The sequence below is a fragment of the Heteronotia binoei genome, chromosome 1, assembly GCF_032191835.1.
Source record: "Heteronotia binoei isolate CCM8104 ecotype False Entrance Well chromosome 1, APGP_CSIRO_Hbin_v1, whole genome shotgun sequence".
NCBI classification, from domain to species: Eukaryota; Metazoa; Chordata; class Lepidosauria; order Squamata; family Gekkonidae; genus Heteronotia; species Heteronotia binoei.
In genome coordinates, this window is record NC_083223.1 from 53,417,827 (window position 1) to 53,436,768 (window position 18,942).

The following is an 18,942-nucleotide window of genomic DNA, read 5'->3' on the forward strand; positions in this document are numbered from 1 at the left end:
CCCTTGAAGATTAGGGTTGCCAGGTCCAACTCAGAAAATATCTGGGACTTTGTGTGTGGGGGGGTGGAGTCAGGAGACTTTCCCATTCCCTAAAATAAATAAATAAAAATACAGCAGTGCAGTTCCTCTGAATACAGTCTTCATTTCCTCATCCCCCAGCAGCTGCACTTCCACTAAATCAGGGGTGGCCAACGATAGCTCTCCAGATATTTTATTTTGCCTACAACTCCCATCAGCCCCAGCCGGCATGGCCAATGGCTGGGGCTGATGGGAGTTGTAGGCAAAAAATATCTGGAGAGCTACTGTTGGCCACCCCTGCACTAAATGAAAATGAACACACACACAAACACTCTCACACAAAGCAGCCAAAATAAACACAGCACACATACACACTTTTGTGATCTCACTAGGGCAATTTACTCATGGGAGTTGCTGGATGTTACCATGTACTGTATTTCAATCAATTCTTCAGATTAACAGAAAAATGAAAGCAGAGCAGCCTAGGGGGTGGAGTCTTCATACAAACCAACAGAGGGACTGCTAGCTTCTCTTCCTTTCTCACTTGGTTCACACACTCACTGAGAAGGCCTCACCTTGCCCATTCAGCTTTTCTCTTGCTCAGATTTAAAGGTGCACACACAGTCCAAAATAAAGGCATTTTGCAGACTTCTTTTAAAGGCGTGTGGTGGCTCTCCCCTGCTGGCCAGCTGTCTGGTGGCAGGGATAAGCCTGCAAAACTGGGGGATCCCCCACTGTTACTGGGGGTTGGCAAACCTATTTAAGATAGTCTGCTCTGAAACCCAAAACTCCTTTCCCTACCCCAAAAGCTAATGCAATTGTAGCCTGCATTAATAATGAGCAGCAGTATTCCCACTAAACTGCGCTATGTGTATTGGGCACACCAATTTTCAGTCCCCATCACACAGATTTTCCTTTCAGCACAGGGGTCCAAGTAGTAGGCAGCCCAGCCCTCCCTCAGCCCCTAACTGCACTAACTAGAAAGGATAGCCACTCCTGACAGTTCTCCTTCCGGCCAAGTGAAGCAACCTGGGAGCAGATTCTGGGGCCAGAAGCTTCCAAGCCGGGTCTGCATGTGAAGGTGAGATCCCTCCCCCCATATGCAGATCTCTGAGCCAGCTTCTCCTGGCTGGCAGTTTCTTTCACTCACTCAACTCTCTCCATCTATTTGCTTTCCTCCCTTCCTTCCTCCCATCCTCCCTCCCTCATCCCTGTTGGGACTACAACTGTGGTGTATGTGGAGAAGGGTCTTCAGCCTTCCCTCATGAACCATTTTTCTGACCTGAAATGTTTTTATTTGGGCTTTTGGGAAAACTCACAAGTGTACACAGTTCTTATTTAAAAAAAAAAAAAAGTGTACACAGTTCTGATCTGAATCAAACACCAACAAGATTCTGGTGGAATCAAGGTGCCACTGGACTCCTGTTTTATTGAGGACACAAAAACTGAAGAGCTATTAGGGTACCGTCCTCAAGCTTGGCTGTACTTTTATAAGCAAGGATACCTGGGATTCCTACAGAGATATCATGTTATACCATTGCTGACAGTGATTTAATTATTTTTCTTTGTTCTGCCGGGTGCTAGTGGGCAAGGCCCACTGGGGGTGGGTGGGACATATCACTGGGCATATTGCACCCCTACTAAAAGCCCAACTGCAATAACTCTTAATTTGAGCTCAGGTTTGTGCAGAGAAAAAACAAACTAAGCCAGCTGCTATTCAACTGCTGGTAGCAGCTAGCAGACACCTCACCTGCCAGAATATCTATGTTCCTCTTTTGTTCATATGAATTCAGTCTTTGCAGGATTGAGGACTGTGTTCATTTGAGCAGTTTATTTACACACTGAAGGGAATTTAATCAAACCCAGTCACATCAGGGAAACGCTTTAGGCTCTATGTCCTGTTTGTTGGCCCTCTCGATTAACTATTTTGACTGTTCTGTGAATTAGAATGCTGGACTAAATGGACCACTGGTTTGATCCAGCGGGATTCTTATTTTGTTCTTAACTTCCTCTAGCTAGGAGGGCTTTTGAGCTGAATTACAGAATCTGAGGAAGCGTCTGTGTTTTCATTGCCACCTTTACCTCAAAGAGGTGGGTAACAAGTATATCTATTAATTAATTAAAGTATTCATGCCCCACTTTCCCCATAACTCAAGGCAGGTTACAAATTCAACTGAAAATACAAGATAAGCACCCACATAGCTCCCACTCCCATTTCCAGGGTTGTTGACAACCCTAAACATACTGTAGTCCCCTTATATCCTTAGGAAGCCTATTCTATAGGGAGTTATGGAATGTGCTATAGGAAGGCAGGAAGGCTAAAGTCTTGACAGGAGATAAGTGCTACACAGACATATGAACATATGAAGCTGCCTTATACTGAATCAGACCCTCAGTCCATCAAAGTCAGTATTGTCTACTCAGACTGGCAGCGGCTCTCCAGGGTCTCAAGCTGAAGTTTTCCACACCTATTTACCTGAACCCTTTTTAGTTGGAGATGCCAGGGATTGAACTCGGGACCTTCTGCTTGCCAAGCAGATGCTCTGCCAATGAGCCACTGTCCCTTCCCTATCCTCCGATTAATTTTTAATTTGTAAAAATTATATCCCAGCTTTCCAGTTTCCACTCAAGAGGGTGTATAAAAATCAGATTGTATCACTTCATAACATAATACAGAAAATGTGTCCAAATATATAAAACTAACTGTCCCATCTATATAAAAAGTGTTGCAGATATACATCCAGTGGACAGAAGGAAACATCATCAATCAGCAAAGGCTATCAAAAATAAAATCAATAGGCCCTCCTAAATATCTTTAGGTCATAATTGAAGTTTATTGGATATAACATTTTTTGTTATATCCAATAAACTTCAATTATCACCAGATAACCAGATAACAAATAAAAACACTTAACAAAAAGACAAAACAAGAATAATAATAAACTAACACAACATATAACAAAGAAAGGAGCTTAAGTTTGTGTCAATATGTAAATCATTTCCCATCATTTCAGTTATCATACACTTTTGCCCAATTGTATAACGGATTCCAAGTTTTTTTACATTTCTCTATATTTCCTTCTCTCAGTTTAGTTGTTAAAAAGTCCATTTTTGCTACTTCATATAACTTTTGCAAAAATTCCTCCTTCCCTGGTACTTGCTGTTTTCCAATATCTAGCATATATTAATCTACCCACAGTTACTATAAATATCTTTAGGGAAGGACTTTATAAACATCTAAAAATTACAGTCAGCAAATTATCTAAAAATTACAGTCACCTGGAGCTGGCTGCGGCTCAGATCATGAGCTACTCATCGCAAAATTCAGGCTTAAACTGAAGGAACTGGGGAAGCCATTAGGCCATTCAGGTTTAACCTTGATCAAATCCCTTATGAATATACAGTGGAGGTGAAGAATAGGTTTAGGGAACTAGAGTTGATAGACAGAGTGCCTGAAGAATTATGGACGGAGGTTCCAATTCAAGAAATCTCTGGGGACTTTGGGGGTGGAGCTAGGAGACTTTGGGGGTGGAGCCAGGAGACACTGGGGTGGAGCTAAGAGCAAGGGTGTGACAAGCATCACTGCACCCCAACGGGAGTTTTGGACATCGCATTTCAATGGACGGCACACCTTTTTAAATGTCTTCCTTCCCTCCACCCTCCCCTTCTCTGATTTCACCTCAGAGGTGGACCGGAGCAGGCGACACTGCTGCGCAGCTGCCGTCTCTTCTCCGCTTCACTGTAACTGCTCCTCCGAGATGGGCTCAGGCTGAGCCCATCTCGGAGGAGCAGCTACGGTGAAGCGGAGAAGAGGCGGCAGCGCAGCGGTGTCGCCCGCTCCGCCTCTGAGGTGAAATCAGAGAAGGGGAGGGTGGAGGCAGGCCAGGAGTGTGGCGAGCTGCGAGTCCGGGTCCTAGAAGGACCCAGATTCGCGGCTCGCCACGGTCCTGGCCTGCCTCCACCCTCCCCTTTTCTGATTTTACCTCGGAGATGGAGCAGAGCAGGCGATGCCGCTGCGCTGCTGCCGCCTCTTCTCCGGTTCGCCTTAGCAGCTCCTCCGAGATGGGGTGGCTCGCCACGCTCCTTGGCGCCGTTTCCCCCCCTCTCCTCGCTTCCGTTTTTTTGGAGAGCGGGGGAAGAGGCTGTAAATCCTGGGGTCTCCCACCAGAGCGGGAGGGTTGGGAAGCCTAGAGGTTCGTGACATTCTACAGAAGGCAGCAATCAGCACCATCCCAAAGAAAAAGAAATGCAAGAAAGCAAAGTAGCTGTCTGATGAGGCTTTACAACTAGCTGAGGAAAGAAAGAAAGCGAAAGGAAAAGGTGAAAAGGAAAGATTCACCCAACTGAATGCAGATTTCCAGAGAACAGCAAGGAGAGATAAGGAGGCCTTCCTGAAAGAACAATGCAAAGCAATAGAGGAAAATAATAGAATGGGAAGGACAAGAGATCTCTTCAAGAAAATTGGACAAATCAAGGAAACATTTCGTGCAAAGATGGCCATGATAAAGGACAAAAATGGTAAGGACCTAACAGAAGCAGAAGAGATCAGGAAGAGATGGCAATAATACACAGAAGAATTATACAAGAAGGATCTGTGTCCCAGACAACAATGACAGTGAAATCGATGACCTTGAGCCAGACATCCGATGGTATCCCAGTTGAGCTATTCAAAGTCCTAAAAGATGATGCTGTTGAAGTGATGCACACATTATGTTAACAAATTTGGAAAACACAACAGTGGCCACAGGATTGGAAAAGATCAGTTTATATTTCAATCCCAAAGAAGGGTAATGCCAAGGAATGTTCAAACTATAGCACCATTGCACTCATTTCACATGCCAGCAAGCTTATGTTAAAGATCCTACTAGCTAGGCTTCAGCAGTATGTAGATCGAGAACTACCAGAAGTTCAAACTGGGTTTCGGAGAGGTAGAAGAACTAGAGATCAAATTGCCAACATTCGATGGATTATGGAGAAAGCACGGGAGTATCAGAAAAACGTCTATTTCTGCTTCATTGACTATGCTAAAGCCTTTGATTGTGTGGATCACAACAAACTGTGGCAAGTCCTTAAAGAGATGGGAGAACCAGACCTCCTCACATGTCGCCTGAGAAACCTATATAAGGGTCAAGAAGCAACTGTCAGAACGGGATATGGAACAACTGATTGCTTTAGAATAGGAAAAGGAGTTAGAAAAGGATGTATATTGTCATCCTGCTTATTTAATTTATATGCAGAGTACATCATGCAGAATGCTGGCCTGGATGAAGCAGAAACCGGAATTAAGATTGCCGGGAAAACATCAACAACCTCAGATATACAGATGACACTACTCTAATGGCAGAAAGTGAGGAGGACTTAAAGAACCTCTTGTTGAGGGTGAAAGAGGAGAGCACAAAAGTTCGCTTGAAACTCAACATCAAAAAAACTAAGATCATGGCATCCGGCCCCATCACACCTTGGTAAATAGAAGGGGAAGACATGGAAGTAGTGACAGACTTCACATTTCTGGGATCCAAGATCACTGAAGATGGTGACTGTAGCCATGAAATCAAAAGACATTTGCTCCTTGGGAGGACAGCTACGGCGAACCTGGCCAGTATAATAAAAAGTAGAGACATCACCCTGCCAACAAAAGTCCGTATAGTCAAAGTGATGGTATTCCCAGTAGTAATGTATGGCTGTGAGAGCTGGACCATAAGGAAGGCCGAGCGCAGAAGAATAGATGCTTTTGAGATGTGGTGCTGGAGAAGACTCTTGAGAGTCCCTCAAGACGATCAAAGAAGATCAAATCAGTCAGTCCTAAGGGAAATCAATGCAGACTATTCCCTGGAAGGTCAGATGCTGAAGCTGAAGCTCAAATACTTTGGCCACCAAATGAGAAAGGAGCACTCCCTGGAGAAGATCCTGATGCTTAGAAAAGACAGAAAACATAAGAAGAAGGGGACAGCAAAAGATGAGATGGCTGGACAGTGTTACTGATGTAACAAACATGAATTTGAGCAGACTTCAGAGGATGGTGGAAGACCGGAGGGCCTGGCGTGACTTTGTCCATGGGGTCGCAAAGAGTCGGACTCGACTGTGCAACAGAACAACAACAAAAAATTATTCCAAGAAGTTAAGCTTGTATACCCTGGTGAGGTCTTGGGACAAATTAAACAATTGATTCCAGAGTCAAATTCCAGCAAGGAAATCATATTGTCTGTTGTTGTAGCAAAACCTAAAAGCACTATTGTTCCTCTTTAAAGACTGATAGCCTAACAATGCAATCCTAAACAGAGTTAGATCATTAATTGATTTAAGTCAATGGGTTTAGAAGAACATAAGACCCCTGCTGGATCAGACCAATAGTGCATCTGGTCCAGCATACTGTCTCACACAGTGGCCAACTAGTTCCTCTGGACAGCAGGGCCAGCATGTCCATTATGCGACTGTAGGCAGTTACCTACAGGTGAAGCCCTGGGGCGGCTGCACCCTTCCAGCAAGCGAGGGAGAGTCGCTACCCTTCCCACTGGCAAATGAAGGCTCATCAATCAGCTGATCTGTGGGCCCTTCTGGCACCCTCCCATGCATTTGAAATCACATGGGAGGCAGGAAGTGGCAGAGGTGGGGTGTGTCCAGATCATGGCGCCCACAGCCAAGCTGTGGTGTGCCACGCTGCAGCAAGGAAGGGGGCTCCAGCAGCTGTGGTGAGGCTGGCCAGGCACCCATGGGGGGGAGGAGACCGGGGGGGTGTTTTGCCTGTGGGTGACGGGGAGTGCCTTGCTGGGGGGGGTGGGCACAGTGGGGCACCCTAGCACCGGCACTGCTGGACAGCCAACAACAGGGCAGCCAACAACAGAGGATAGGAGCCAAGGCCTTCCCTGGATGTTGCCTCCTGGCTCTGGGATTCAGAGGCTTAGTGCCTCTGAATGTAGAGGTTCCCCTCAGTCACCATGGCCACCATAGTAGCCATTGATAGATTTATCCTCCAGCTTAGATTTATCTAATCCCCTTCTAAAGATAAGAATTTTCTTTTAAAGATAAGAAAGATGTAGTTCTATTTAGAACTTTACTATTATTGCAGCTAGAGCTCAGTTCATCCAGATGGATGAATCCTTAGTCAAGAGATAGTAACACATGTAGACAGTAGGGTTGCCAGCTCCAGGTTGGAAAATACCAGGGTATTTTGGGGGTGAAAGCTAGAAAGGGTGGGACTTGGGGAAGGGAGGGACTTCCATGTCATAGAGTCCACCTTCCAAAGTGGCCATTTTCTCCAGGTGAACTGATCTCTATCACCTGGAAGTTAATTGTAATTTCAGGAGATCTCCAGCTACCACCTGCAGATTAGCAACTCTAAGATGGGAAAGTATGAACTATGGGGCTGAAACAGAATGAAATACAAGAACATAGTTGAGACCTCTTTGTAAAACTCAGAAATGCACAATAAGCACAGTGATCACAAAAGCTGGAGCAGCTTCTCTACTAGTAAAAAGGGGGGTTCCTTTTGACTACCCAAAATGGCTAAGCTGGAGATCTGTATGGGGGGAGAGGAGCCGCTGGGATGACCTGTAGAAGAGCAGAATCGGGAGAGATTGAGTGGAATCAGAATTCACATTTCCCTAGCGTTTCCAAGTCTTACCTGGCTCCCGGTGTGGGGAAAGTGTCATAGAGATTTTATCCAAATTGTTAGAGCATCCCATGCGTGATGCACCCAATATGATGATGTCATTTATGGGTGATGTCATCATGCAGAGCACATCAGGCACAAGGGTGGGGATCCCCCCACTGGGCAGCTCCATGCCAGCGGGTTGGGGGCCCCAAAATTGGGGGAACCCCTATACCCAGTGGGAGGCTAGGAACCCTAGTTTTCTCTAACAAGGAAGCAAATCAAGTATAACAACAATTAATATGCATTCTGTCAATGGAGTTGGACTAATATATGGAAAATCTAAGTTTGAATCCCCACTTGTACCATGGTAGCTTTCTGGGTTACCTTGGGCTATTGGTAGGGTTGGTAATCTCCAGGTGTTGTCTGGGCATCTTCTGGAATCACAGCTGATCTCCCAACTAGGTTAATTAATTATGGATGAACCTAATTTTTAATTAATTATTCAAAAACTTCTTCTGGGGAAAACTGCTAATTTAGAAGGTAGATTGCATAGCATTATATATTACCCAAATCCCTTCCCCTTCCCTAAACCTACTCTCCCAGGCTCCACTCTCAAGTCTCCAGGTATTTCCAAACCTGGAGTTGGCAACCCTCAGCCAGTCAGTCTTTCAGCCTAACCTGCCTCACAGGGTTGTAGAGAAGCTTAACGGATTAAATGGAGGAGAGGAAAATGATGTAAGCCTCTTTGGGTTACAATTGGGGAGAACGGCAGGGTACAAATGAGTGAATAAACAAATGTCCTTTATTTTGTATACAATATTAAAAATAATTTTAAAGTACCATATCCCGGGAAACGAGGTTATTTTCTATGAACCCAAATTATGCTGTTTTGGAACGCAGGGACACGTGTTGGGGCACAACTGTACCTTGTTTGGGGTGTTAAAGCCCCTTCAGCTGCTTTCAGCATTTATTCTGAGACCTCAAACGCGGGATTCACGGTCGGCGCACCAGCATTCCCGTTTCCCCTTTGTCCTACAATGGCAAGAGCGAGTCTGACAGAGAGGAAAAGTTTCCAAACTGTTGGCTTTGTTTCCAGGCAGCGTAGCTTCCCGCTTTCCCCTTTAGAAGCGCAGCGCTCTACGTGTGAACAAAGCGCCGGGGGCATCTCTCCACCGCGGGAGAAAGGCGGCGCGTTTAATGAAAAAGCCTTTCGGGTCGGTTCTGAGGTAACTGGAGATATTGCGCGACCCCCCCCCCCTCCCCTCAGGCCGCCGCGGGTCAGGGAGACAAAAGGGTTTTCTCCTTTGGGTACTCTGCTCTCCCCCCCTCCCCGGCTGGCGGGAAAATTAGCCGCAATTTCCACAGCTGAGTTCCATCCCTCCCGCCCTCTCGCGCCGTGACACGGAGGAGGCGAAACTAACTGGGAGCTCAGTCTGCTGCCCTGCTCGGAGCGAGAAGCCTGCCCGGCGGCGCGAGCGCCCCTTGCTGCTGCTGGTTGGGCGGTCCTCCGCCCCCTCTTTCTCCACCCCCTCCGAGGCTGCGCTGGGGACGGGCTCGCTTGTGCAGCTCCCGCTGGCCGGCTCGACCACCCGAGCAAGAGCTAAGCGTCCAGGAACCGAAATTTGCTGCCGCCGCCGCCGCTACTTCCTCCGTCTACTTGCTGCTGGGTCCCCCTCCCCACTCCCCGGGCTCTCGGCGGCATGGCCCGGCGCAAAGCACGCTCCGCTTTCCCCGGGCTTTGCTTCGGGGTGCTGCTGTGGAGCGGGAGCTTCTTGCCCTTCGCTTCCCCGCAGCAGCAGCAGCAGCTTCCGCCCCCAGCGTCGCCGCCTCAGCGGGGGAGCGTGTGGTGCCCCAGCCGCTGCCTCTGCTTCCGCACCACCGTGCGCTGCATGCACCTCATGCTGGAGAGCGTGCCCGCCGTGTCGCCGCAGACCACCATCCTGTAAGTGGGCAGCGGGGAGAGGGAGCCACGTCCGCCGCAGGGCACAGCAGCCGCGGGAGGAGGGGGCCAAGGGAATGGAGGGGCCGGGGGTGGGGAATACCTGGCAATAGCGAAGGGGTGCGAGACCTGCCAAGCAGGCACTCCTTTGTCTGCAGTCTGCGGGTATTTGGGTGGGTCCTCCTCCTAGAGTTTCTTTTGTTAGCACCACCACCGCTTAAGTTTTGCGTGTGCGCTTTTGTCTGCACTGCAGGCAGTTGGCTGCGATCCACAAACTTGTTAAGCTGGACGGCCTGAATAGATTCGCAGCCCAATTATGAAGTAGGGTTTAAGTAGATTTTAAACCCAGGGAATGCAGACAATTGTTGTTGTTAAAAAAGTGACTCAGATACACTTTGTCTTGGTTTTTAAAAATTAATCTTGGTTGTGGTTTTCAATACCAAACCACTTCCGCTTGCGTTCCTTTATGGCTTTTGCTGCAGTCTTCCATTGAGATTTCTTTCCTTTCTTCTGCTTGCTCCACACCTTCAAGACCTTTGTGTGGCTTTGTTGGCTTTAGGAATGTAAGCTTTTCCCACTGGCTGGTCTACCGAGGCTTCTTTGTTATAACAGCTTTCCATTCATTCTGCTATGCTTCTCTTCAGTTTCCAGGATGTCTGTTGAAAGGTGTTGGGGAATAAGTTTAGAATGCACTGGTTTTGGGACTGGTATTGATATTTTGGGTTCTTGTATTGTAGGGTTTGGGCAGTTAGGGTATATTTTAGATACAGTTTGTCTGTTTTCTTAAAGGAAATCCTGGATGTTTGTGCATGAGTTTGATTCTTCCCTCTAGCTGCAGCCACTTGTGAGAAGCTTTTAACTACAATGCTTATTAGCAACTTTAGGTGTGGCATACTTCATTAAAAAAGAGGGTCATTTGGGGATACTTTCCTCTTTGTTTAACTTGTGTAGCCATAAAATGTATAATAGGAAGCCTGGGTTGAATTAAACCAGAAGACTTTAAGCCCCTGATCTTGAAAAGATTTGTGCACATGCTTAATGTTACAGACTGTGAACCACAATGACATCACTGGGAGGATTCGCATTGAACACAAGTCTTGAAGTACACAGACTTCAGCAACTCTAAGGCTCAAGCCTTTGGGTGATGAGCACATCAGCTGCATTGAGTCACTGTAGAATGGGCGGGATATAAATCTAAAATAATAATAATGATAATAAATTGTGATCTGAAGCTGCATATTACTTTAGCTATGGTAGGTAGAAGTGAAGAATGTTAGATGTGATTCTCTCAGGTGCCAAAGGATTCATAATCCCATCACTTCTCTGCCTTTAATCTTGTAGATGTGAACAGTACCAAGGTATAATCTTGGGTCACCCTTACATAATTTTTTGAATTTGACACTTGGAAATACTTTTGTGCAATTGTAATATTGCATATGCTTGATACATTGTGATTCAGTAATGTCACAGAAAAAGGTCCCAAGGACATTTTAAAGTGTCTGGAAAATAAGTTCAGATTCTTAGAAACCTGCATAAAAACCTGTAGGAACCAGCTCTGCATAGGGCTGAATAAACATTTAAATTTCCATGCAGCCAGGTGCCGGGTATTTTCCAAGGTCTGTCTTTTAGGAACGATTTTTTTTTGTTTAAAAAGAGAACTTTTCAGCCCCCTACTTTGGAGTAAGAAGAATTTGTACAAATTCATAACTGATATATTTGTGATATTCTTGGTTTTTGTATGGAAGTATTTCAACAGTTCTGACTTTTTTGTGAGTTTTAGAAGTACACTTGAGGGGGGCATTTTGAGCCATAACATGTTTTCTGAGAAGTAAATCCACTGAATGTTAATGTGACTTGCTTCCAGATAAAAGTGCTTAGGATCACTACTTCAGAATTTTAGTGGGTCAGAGTATAACAACACATCAAAAACTTTTCAGGGCCTTCAGTAATGGCATTCTTTGTCTCAGATGCCACATACCACAAATATAAATAAATAAAGTACAATTATTTTACTGTTAACTGAATCTTTGGTTTGTGTACACTCTTTGACAGAATCTGATTAAGCCTGCAGAATTTGTGTAAAAAAAAAGTTGACTCTCACAGGAAGATGGTGGACCCAATGTTTGTTGTATGTTGCATTTGAAAGAAGGGACCTTCACAGAGTACTTTTATATTGATAAATGTTCATTATACTATTTCCCAGAGCTTTTGGTAGAAAAAGCCCAGCAGGAATTCATTTGCATAGTAGGCCAAACCCCCTGACACCAAGCCAGCCGGAACTGTGTTCCTGTGCGTTCCTGCTAAAAAAAAAAAGCCCTGCTGTTTCCTATCATTACATCTTGGGAACAGTCCTGAATGTGGCTTCATGTTCTGATTCTCAGGAATGTAAACATATTTCTGAGATCCGACTAGATATGAGAAGCATTGTGAATCTTAAGAGTAAAATATGAATCTTGCAAAGGCTTCATGAATGTCATTTCATGAAGTGCATTTTAAGAAGCAAAAAGCTGCTATAATTGGAATTGGTGTGAAGTTTTGTCCTCACCATTTCAGTCAAATTGGCTTGTGATTCCAGGGAGGGGAATTACTGTAGCTTGGCTGATAGATTTCAGTCCTCAGGAACCATCATAATGTATGTTGTATGGTCTGAATTATGTGGCTTAATCTTTAAAAGACTGAAGTACAGAGATAGCTGTCTTAAGGAAGGGAGCTGCTCTGTAAATCTTTATATATGTTAATTAGCTTTCCTAAAATACAAAATTCAATGGCATTCCCCATAATTAAATGTAGTTTAGAGCAGGTATCCTATTACCTTGGCTTAGAACAATGATTTCCAGAGGTACCACAAGAAAGGATCATTCTCACCTGAATTTGTTCTGTTTCCATTTTACATGTTATTGACACATGAATAACTATTAACTACTATACACATTAAGAAATGTAAAATGCTATTTTATTGATTTGGTTAATCCATTAGGTATGGGTTAGTTGTCGCACAAATGATCTTATTAAGTCTATAAACTGTTGGATCCCATCAGTCCATTTTGCACCTGCATGGGAAGGGGGGGAGGTGAGTTTTGTAAGCCCATCTTGCAGCAGACCTTCTCCCTGCCCCCATCCTGTTCCTGGGATCCTCCACAGGAGAAGCATTTCAGAGGGCATTTTGGGTGAAGAGTGGAGAAGTGAAGAGGTGGAAAAGCTGGTCTCCAAAGATGGAAATCCTTCCATCAGTGGAGCTCTTTAGCAAAATCCCAGCCAAAGTAAATAGAGGACATAAAGGCCCTATCACCCAAGCTTTTGCACAGGGAAAAATATGGTTATATCAAATATTATATATAATATGTGAAATATATTAACACAAGGATATTTCATAATCATACAAGATCTCCAAAGGTAATTGAATATATACTGTTGGGTTGCAAAAAGGGCATTTTTTCCTCTTGATGGGGTGGAAATGTATTGTGCCATACAATCAGTGTAGATATTATGTTACAGAATATAACCAGAATAACAGAAACCTAAGTTTATCTTTTTGCTTACACAGATATTTAAAAAGAAGCAAAACCTAGATTCAGATCAATTCATGCCTTTTTTTCAGAAGCCAAGTAAGGAGTGATGCACATAACTGAAGAAATTTGTGTTGATATTATTTCCAAGTAGGAAGGGTGGTTTAAGTCTAAATTTCACAAATGGAAAAAGAGGCCAGAAGGGAGAGTGAAGAACAACATGGGATGAATGAGCCCTTCTTTCCTCCGCATGTGCAGGGAACCCTTCATGCTAGCCTTACATATGACTTGTGTGCCCATGCAACACCCACAGAAAGGGGAGTGGGATTGTGCTTATTACATGCATCTTCCTCTTATGTTTGTCCTAACATCAGCAGTGAGCCTGTGCACCTATGAAAGGTACGCAGCAGGTTCTGTCTATGTCACTGGGCTGCTGAAGTTCATGTTTAAGTGAATGGAGCCCTTTGTACGCAGTGTAGGCTTTCTGCTGATATTAGCCTGCATATGTATTTGTAGAGGGCAGGGCAAGTATGAGTAATTTTTGGCATGGAATAGAGAACCCACAACAATAGGAGATGTGAGTACACCTGTTGATATCTAATGGGGACAGCCCCTAACTTACATACTACTTGACCCTTCTCCCTTTTACATTTCTCAGTATATTATTCCTAGGTGTTAACATTAGGTTTGATGTAAGGTCTGTAGAGTGATATGTCTTCATAATGTGATGCCATGCTTAGCTTGCATTTCCCTTTATTCAAGGTCAGTTATTCTGCTTTCCAGCAGTGCTCCTGAAATAGCTCAAAATGTAAGCACATAAATGATGCAAATAAAAAACACGCAATTATAAGCACATCATAATAGTAATGGGATCAGTGAAATAATCTGTGAATGTTTAAGAAAGGGTTCTGCAGTGGGTTAACTCAACTCAGGAAGTCAACAAGGTTCACCTAGATAGGGATGGTCATTACCTTGCTTAGAACCAGGACAGAACTGAAAAGATCTTGGGTTGAGTCCCATGGAAGGAATGGACAGAAGTGTTCTTTTCCTTCCGCAAGGCAGCTTTTATCCCCAGAAGTAAACTGTACCACAGGATGAAGTTCTGCAGTGACAAGTGGAAATGGTGTCCACCCAATTGTCTCCCTTTCCTTCCTACACTGACTGATGTCTTGTGTGAAAGTAGGAGGAAAACTGATTTTTACCTCATTCCTTGTGGACACTACAGCCCCCGCCCTGTGGCATATTTTGCTTGTGAAGTTCTCCAAATACTTAGAGAGGAACTCTGGGACACATGATAGGCAGGTTGAAGAAAACGGAGATCTGCTCTGTCAACTCTTTCAGCAAATGCTTCCTCTGGATCCATACCTGCTTTTTGACTTCTATACACTGATCAGAGCTCATGTACAGGTATCTATGCACATTCACCTCAATGTGGGTAAACCGAATGCATTATCTATACCCTGTGACAATGAAGGGCACAGATTGCACATTCAGAAGCCTGTGTGCTTTGGCGTATGTCTTCTGAAGTTCTGATCAGTGTGCAGAGGATGAGGCCAGCAAGCACACATGCATTTCCCCCCCTTCTCTTGATCATTATTATATAATGTACACAGGATTATGATTATTGTACATCCCTTTCTATTGATAGCGCAGAGTGGTAGAGCAGCAGTACTGCAGTACTGTGATCTGAACTCTCTGCTCACCACCTGAGTTGGATCCCAGTGGAAGCTGGCCCAAGGTTGACTCAGCCTTCCATCCTTCCGAGGTCGGTAAAATGAGTACCCAGCTTGCTGGGGGCGGGGGAGTGTAAAAGACTGGAGAAGGCAATGGCAAACCACCCCGTAAAAAATTTGACGTGAAAACGTGAAAGCAACATCACCCCAGAGTTGGAAACGACTGGTGCTTGCACAGGGGACCTTTCCTTTCCTTTCTATTGATACTGCCTGTTCTCAAAGAAACCCTTTTCTGTTTTATTGTTTTCTGATAAAGGTTGCTTACTTCCCAGTGCTGTCAGAGCAGCTGGAGTAGTAGGTGGCAGCAATTTTTATGACTTGGTTCCTTTCTGAATGCATTCCTTTCTGTTGATCACCAATATTCCAGAAAATGGAATCAGTCTTCTGTATTAGGCCAGGAGGACAGTATGCATCTTTCTTCCTCAGGTCGCCTACTGAGCCTTCAAAATGTAGTTTGTTGCTACAGTGCATACAGTAAGTTGCATTGGAAATACAAGTCTGGTATATAGCACAGAGGCATTGTTGTATTTTCTTTTCAGGAAGACCCATCTAAGCTTGACCCTATAAAATTTTAAGTGAGAAGAAAAAACTTTTGTGTGTTTCTAAGAAGGTCTTTACATATTATGGTGGCTGGTTTTATGATGCGGTTTATCATGCTGGTATTTTGAGAGCATTGGTTTTAATCTGGTTGTTTTATGTATTTTTATTGCACTTTTATATCTTGCAGATTTTGTTAGCTGGCCTGGATGACCTTTTTTTTTTTAAAAAAAAAAAAGCAAAAGTGGTAAACATCCTTAAATTAATGTGTGATGAGAACAAAAGACGTTCTTTCATGTTGCCTGTTAACTGTGAGCCCAATATAAAATTTTACTAGCTGTAAGTATATATGGTTAGGATGATGCCAGGTGGATTGCTGGTAGGATGCACAGGGATAAAGTTATTTTCCTCATTCCCCTGTGATGAACCACCTCTGCAGTCTGCCCTGGTATCTCATCTACAGTAAACTGATCAGATATGTCAGACAACATTTACTCCTGCTTGAAGGATCAGTAAAACTCTGAACATAGCATGTTGGGTAAAATTAACGTTTTTGTTTTAGTTTTGGCATACAAAGCCAAAACTATTTTATTTTCAATATTTTACATATGGCTGTACCGTAGTTGTTTTTAAACTGGCCTCACCACATCCCTGATTACCACTTCATAAAAGTATTCTTGGCATTCATTGTTCCATTCTCAGTCAGTTCCATGTCAGAGGTAAAGTGAAAAATACATCAGCATTTGCAGCACATCCAAGGCTTCGTTTAGAACAGGGGTGTGGAAATCATTTTTTAAGAGGGCCGGATCTGATATAAACAAGACTTTGTCAAGCAGGGCCATGTGTGTCACAAATGTAATAGCAGGTGTGTATGTGGTGGGGGGGGGGGGCAGAGGTCTTCCTGCTTCTGCAATGGAGGCTTCAAAAGCAGAAGAAAAACACAGCCATCCTGCACCTCCCAGACAGTCTGGGAAGTGTGAGGAGAGATCTTCCTCCTGCTTTTGCAGCTGAAGCTGCAGAAGCACAAGGAAAGCCTAATCAGCTGCATCTCTGACAGCCCAAGAGGCGCTGAAGGGGGGGAGGCCAGTTGCTCACAGGACAGATCCAAGCCCTGGTCTAGAACAAACTAGAGAGACCCCATAGATCTGCAGCTATTGAACTCTTACTTACCAAAGAGTAGTTATGGGTGGTATAATGGTTAAGTGCAGAGGACAGAGATCAGGAGAACCAGGTTTGATTCCTTGCACCTCCACATGAAGCCTGCTGAGTGACTTTGGCCCAGTCACAGTTTCCTCAGAACTCTCTCAGTCCCACCTACCTCACAAGATGCCTGTTGTGGGGAGAGGGAAGTGATTGTAAGTCTCTTTGAGACTCCTTAGGGTAGAAAAAAGTGAGGTATAAGAATCAACTTTTCTTCTTCTTAACTTACATTAACTGTGGGGCTAAATTTCAGTGCACTGCAGAGCAACAGGAGAGCAAATGCTGGCTCAGCTAAAATGGAATGTCTCAAATGTTGGGGGTAGGGATTTGTTCATTCTCATCTGTTGCCAGGTTTGGATTCTTGTTGCTGTGAGGCTATTACTGTTGCTAAGAGCCAGCTGATTCCTTTGAAATGGAAGTTGAATGAGTGTTTAAGATCCAGCAGCTAATGGTTTGGAAACTGGAGAAGTGTTACTGTTTCTTGACAGCTGCAAGAACTCTGTTGTTGCCATCATGTACTCTGGTCCTCTAATTTTTCTAACCTCTAGAAGTATTTCATACACACACACACAAACACAAATGTTGCTGAAAATCCAATTCCATAACAGGAGTGTGGTGTGAAATTATTGCAATGGACTTTTGATGTTTTGTTGGGGGTCTCTGACCACAAACATTAAGGAGAATGAAAGGTTCAGATCTTTTATTTAAAATAGGTTTAAGGAAGCAAATGAAGGGGGAATAGCAGTGTATCTTATTTCTATAAGTGGGCAAACAGAAGAGTGTTCCAAGCAAAACATCAGAGTAGTATGTACAAGTGTAAATGACAAAGTTATGCAGAACAGATCTGTTTCAGTGTGTCAGTTGTGAAACTCCTGCTGGAAACTTCCTAATTCCTGACTGTTGCTTTCAGAAGGGGCATAAGGCCTTTTTCTATGTATAGTTAACCATGTTGTATTAACTTTCTGTATATTTTGGTTTGCTTCAAAGCACGATGTCGCTTGATCTACTGTACAAGACCTAATGCAAATTGAAACACAACTAAACACAGTTTTAAAGATAACAGTAGGCTTCTTTTTAAGCATCTGACATGGATATATGCACTTGCAGGGCTTTTTTGCAGCAGGAATCCTTTGCATATTAGGCCACACCCACTTGAAATAGCCAATCCTCCAAGAGCTTACTGAGCTCTTAGTACAGGATCTACTGTAAGTTCCAGGAGGATTGGCTACATAAGGGGGTGTGGCCTAATATGCAAAGGAGTTCCTGATAAAAAAAAAGCCCTGGATATATGTGAGGACTATATAAAAGAGAATAATGTTGTATCATAAGGTTATTTGTCCTAGGTATAATTTCTGTTATAAAATATAGGGGAAGGGGAAGCTGGAGCTAGGTAGCAGCACCACAGCACAGTCAGCCTGAAATATCTACAGTCCAAAGTCTATTGCATTGTTTACTGAATGTTCCATCTTGTGGAGTGTGTTGACTCTTTCTGTGTAATCCTAAGAACATAACAGAAGCTAAGTTGAATCAGGCCAATAGCCCATTCAGAAGCCCTCCCCCTGTTGCACCCCCCCAGCAAGAATACAAAGCATCACTGCCCCAAACATAGAGTTCCATCTATACCTTGTAGCTAATAATAATTAATAATTATCCTATGGCAGTGTGTGTAGTGTACCCAGATTTTAAGATTGTTTGGCAGCCAGATGTTCTAGCTCTTTTAGCTTCATGCACCATTAGGTGGCGAGCTAGACTTTTTAAGGGCAAGAGACATTTCAAATGCGGTTTGCCATTGTCTGCCGCTGCATCATAACCCTGGTATTCCTTGGAGGTCACTCATCCAAATACTAGCCAAGGCTGATCTGCTTAGTTTCCAAAATGGGGCTATCCAGGTCAGGGCACCTTGTGGCTAATAGCCTCTGATGGACCTCTGCTCCGTATGTTTATCCAATCCCTTCTTGAAGCTGTCTATGCTTGTAACCACCATCTCTTCGTACAGTAGTGAATTCCATGTATCAATTACTCTTTGGATGAAGAAGTCTCAGCAAGAAAGGTATATAAATAATGCAAATAAATGAATTCAGCCAGGTGCAACCATGGGTAGGACAGCCACCTTCCCACTCATGTCAGAGATCTGCCTGTATAAGAGGCAATCCTAAGCAGGTCTACTTGGAAGTAAGTCCCATTTTATTTACTGTGGCCTGATCCCAAGGAAGTGTTGTTAGGATGACAGGCTAAAAGAGCTGTATGGCTGAGTAATGGGACCTCATGGGGGGCTTGCTGTGCAACCTGGGAAAGTGGCTGGTGCCCTGCTGACAAGAAACCTCAGTGTGGAGGATGATCTGGAGGTTTCCTGAGGCACTCCAGAGTGAAAGCCACATAGCGGCAGTCAGCTGGTAGTTGTTTCCAGCTCCCTGAACC

The 18,942-nt window shown here is 44.2% G+C and overlaps 1 protein-coding gene across 3 annotated transcripts in view; it reads left to right on the forward strand.

The window, feature by feature from the left end:
• The first annotated feature begins 9,031 nt into the window (after positions 1-9,031).
• PXDN (peroxidasin) overlaps positions 9,032-18,942 on the forward strand; it is a 123,138-nt gene continuing 113,227 nt past the window's right edge. For 2 of the 3 annotated variants that reach the window (XM_060234571.1, XM_060234581.1), the window contains exon 1: positions 9,141-9,551. In XM_060234571.1, the coding sequence (XP_060090554.1) occupies positions 9,310-9,551 (242 nt within the window). In that variant the 5' untranslated portion in view covers positions 9,141-9,309. Of the gene's footprint in view, positions 9,552-18,942 lie in introns of all 3 variants that reach the window. The other variant, XM_060234562.1, reaches the window with a different exon arrangement.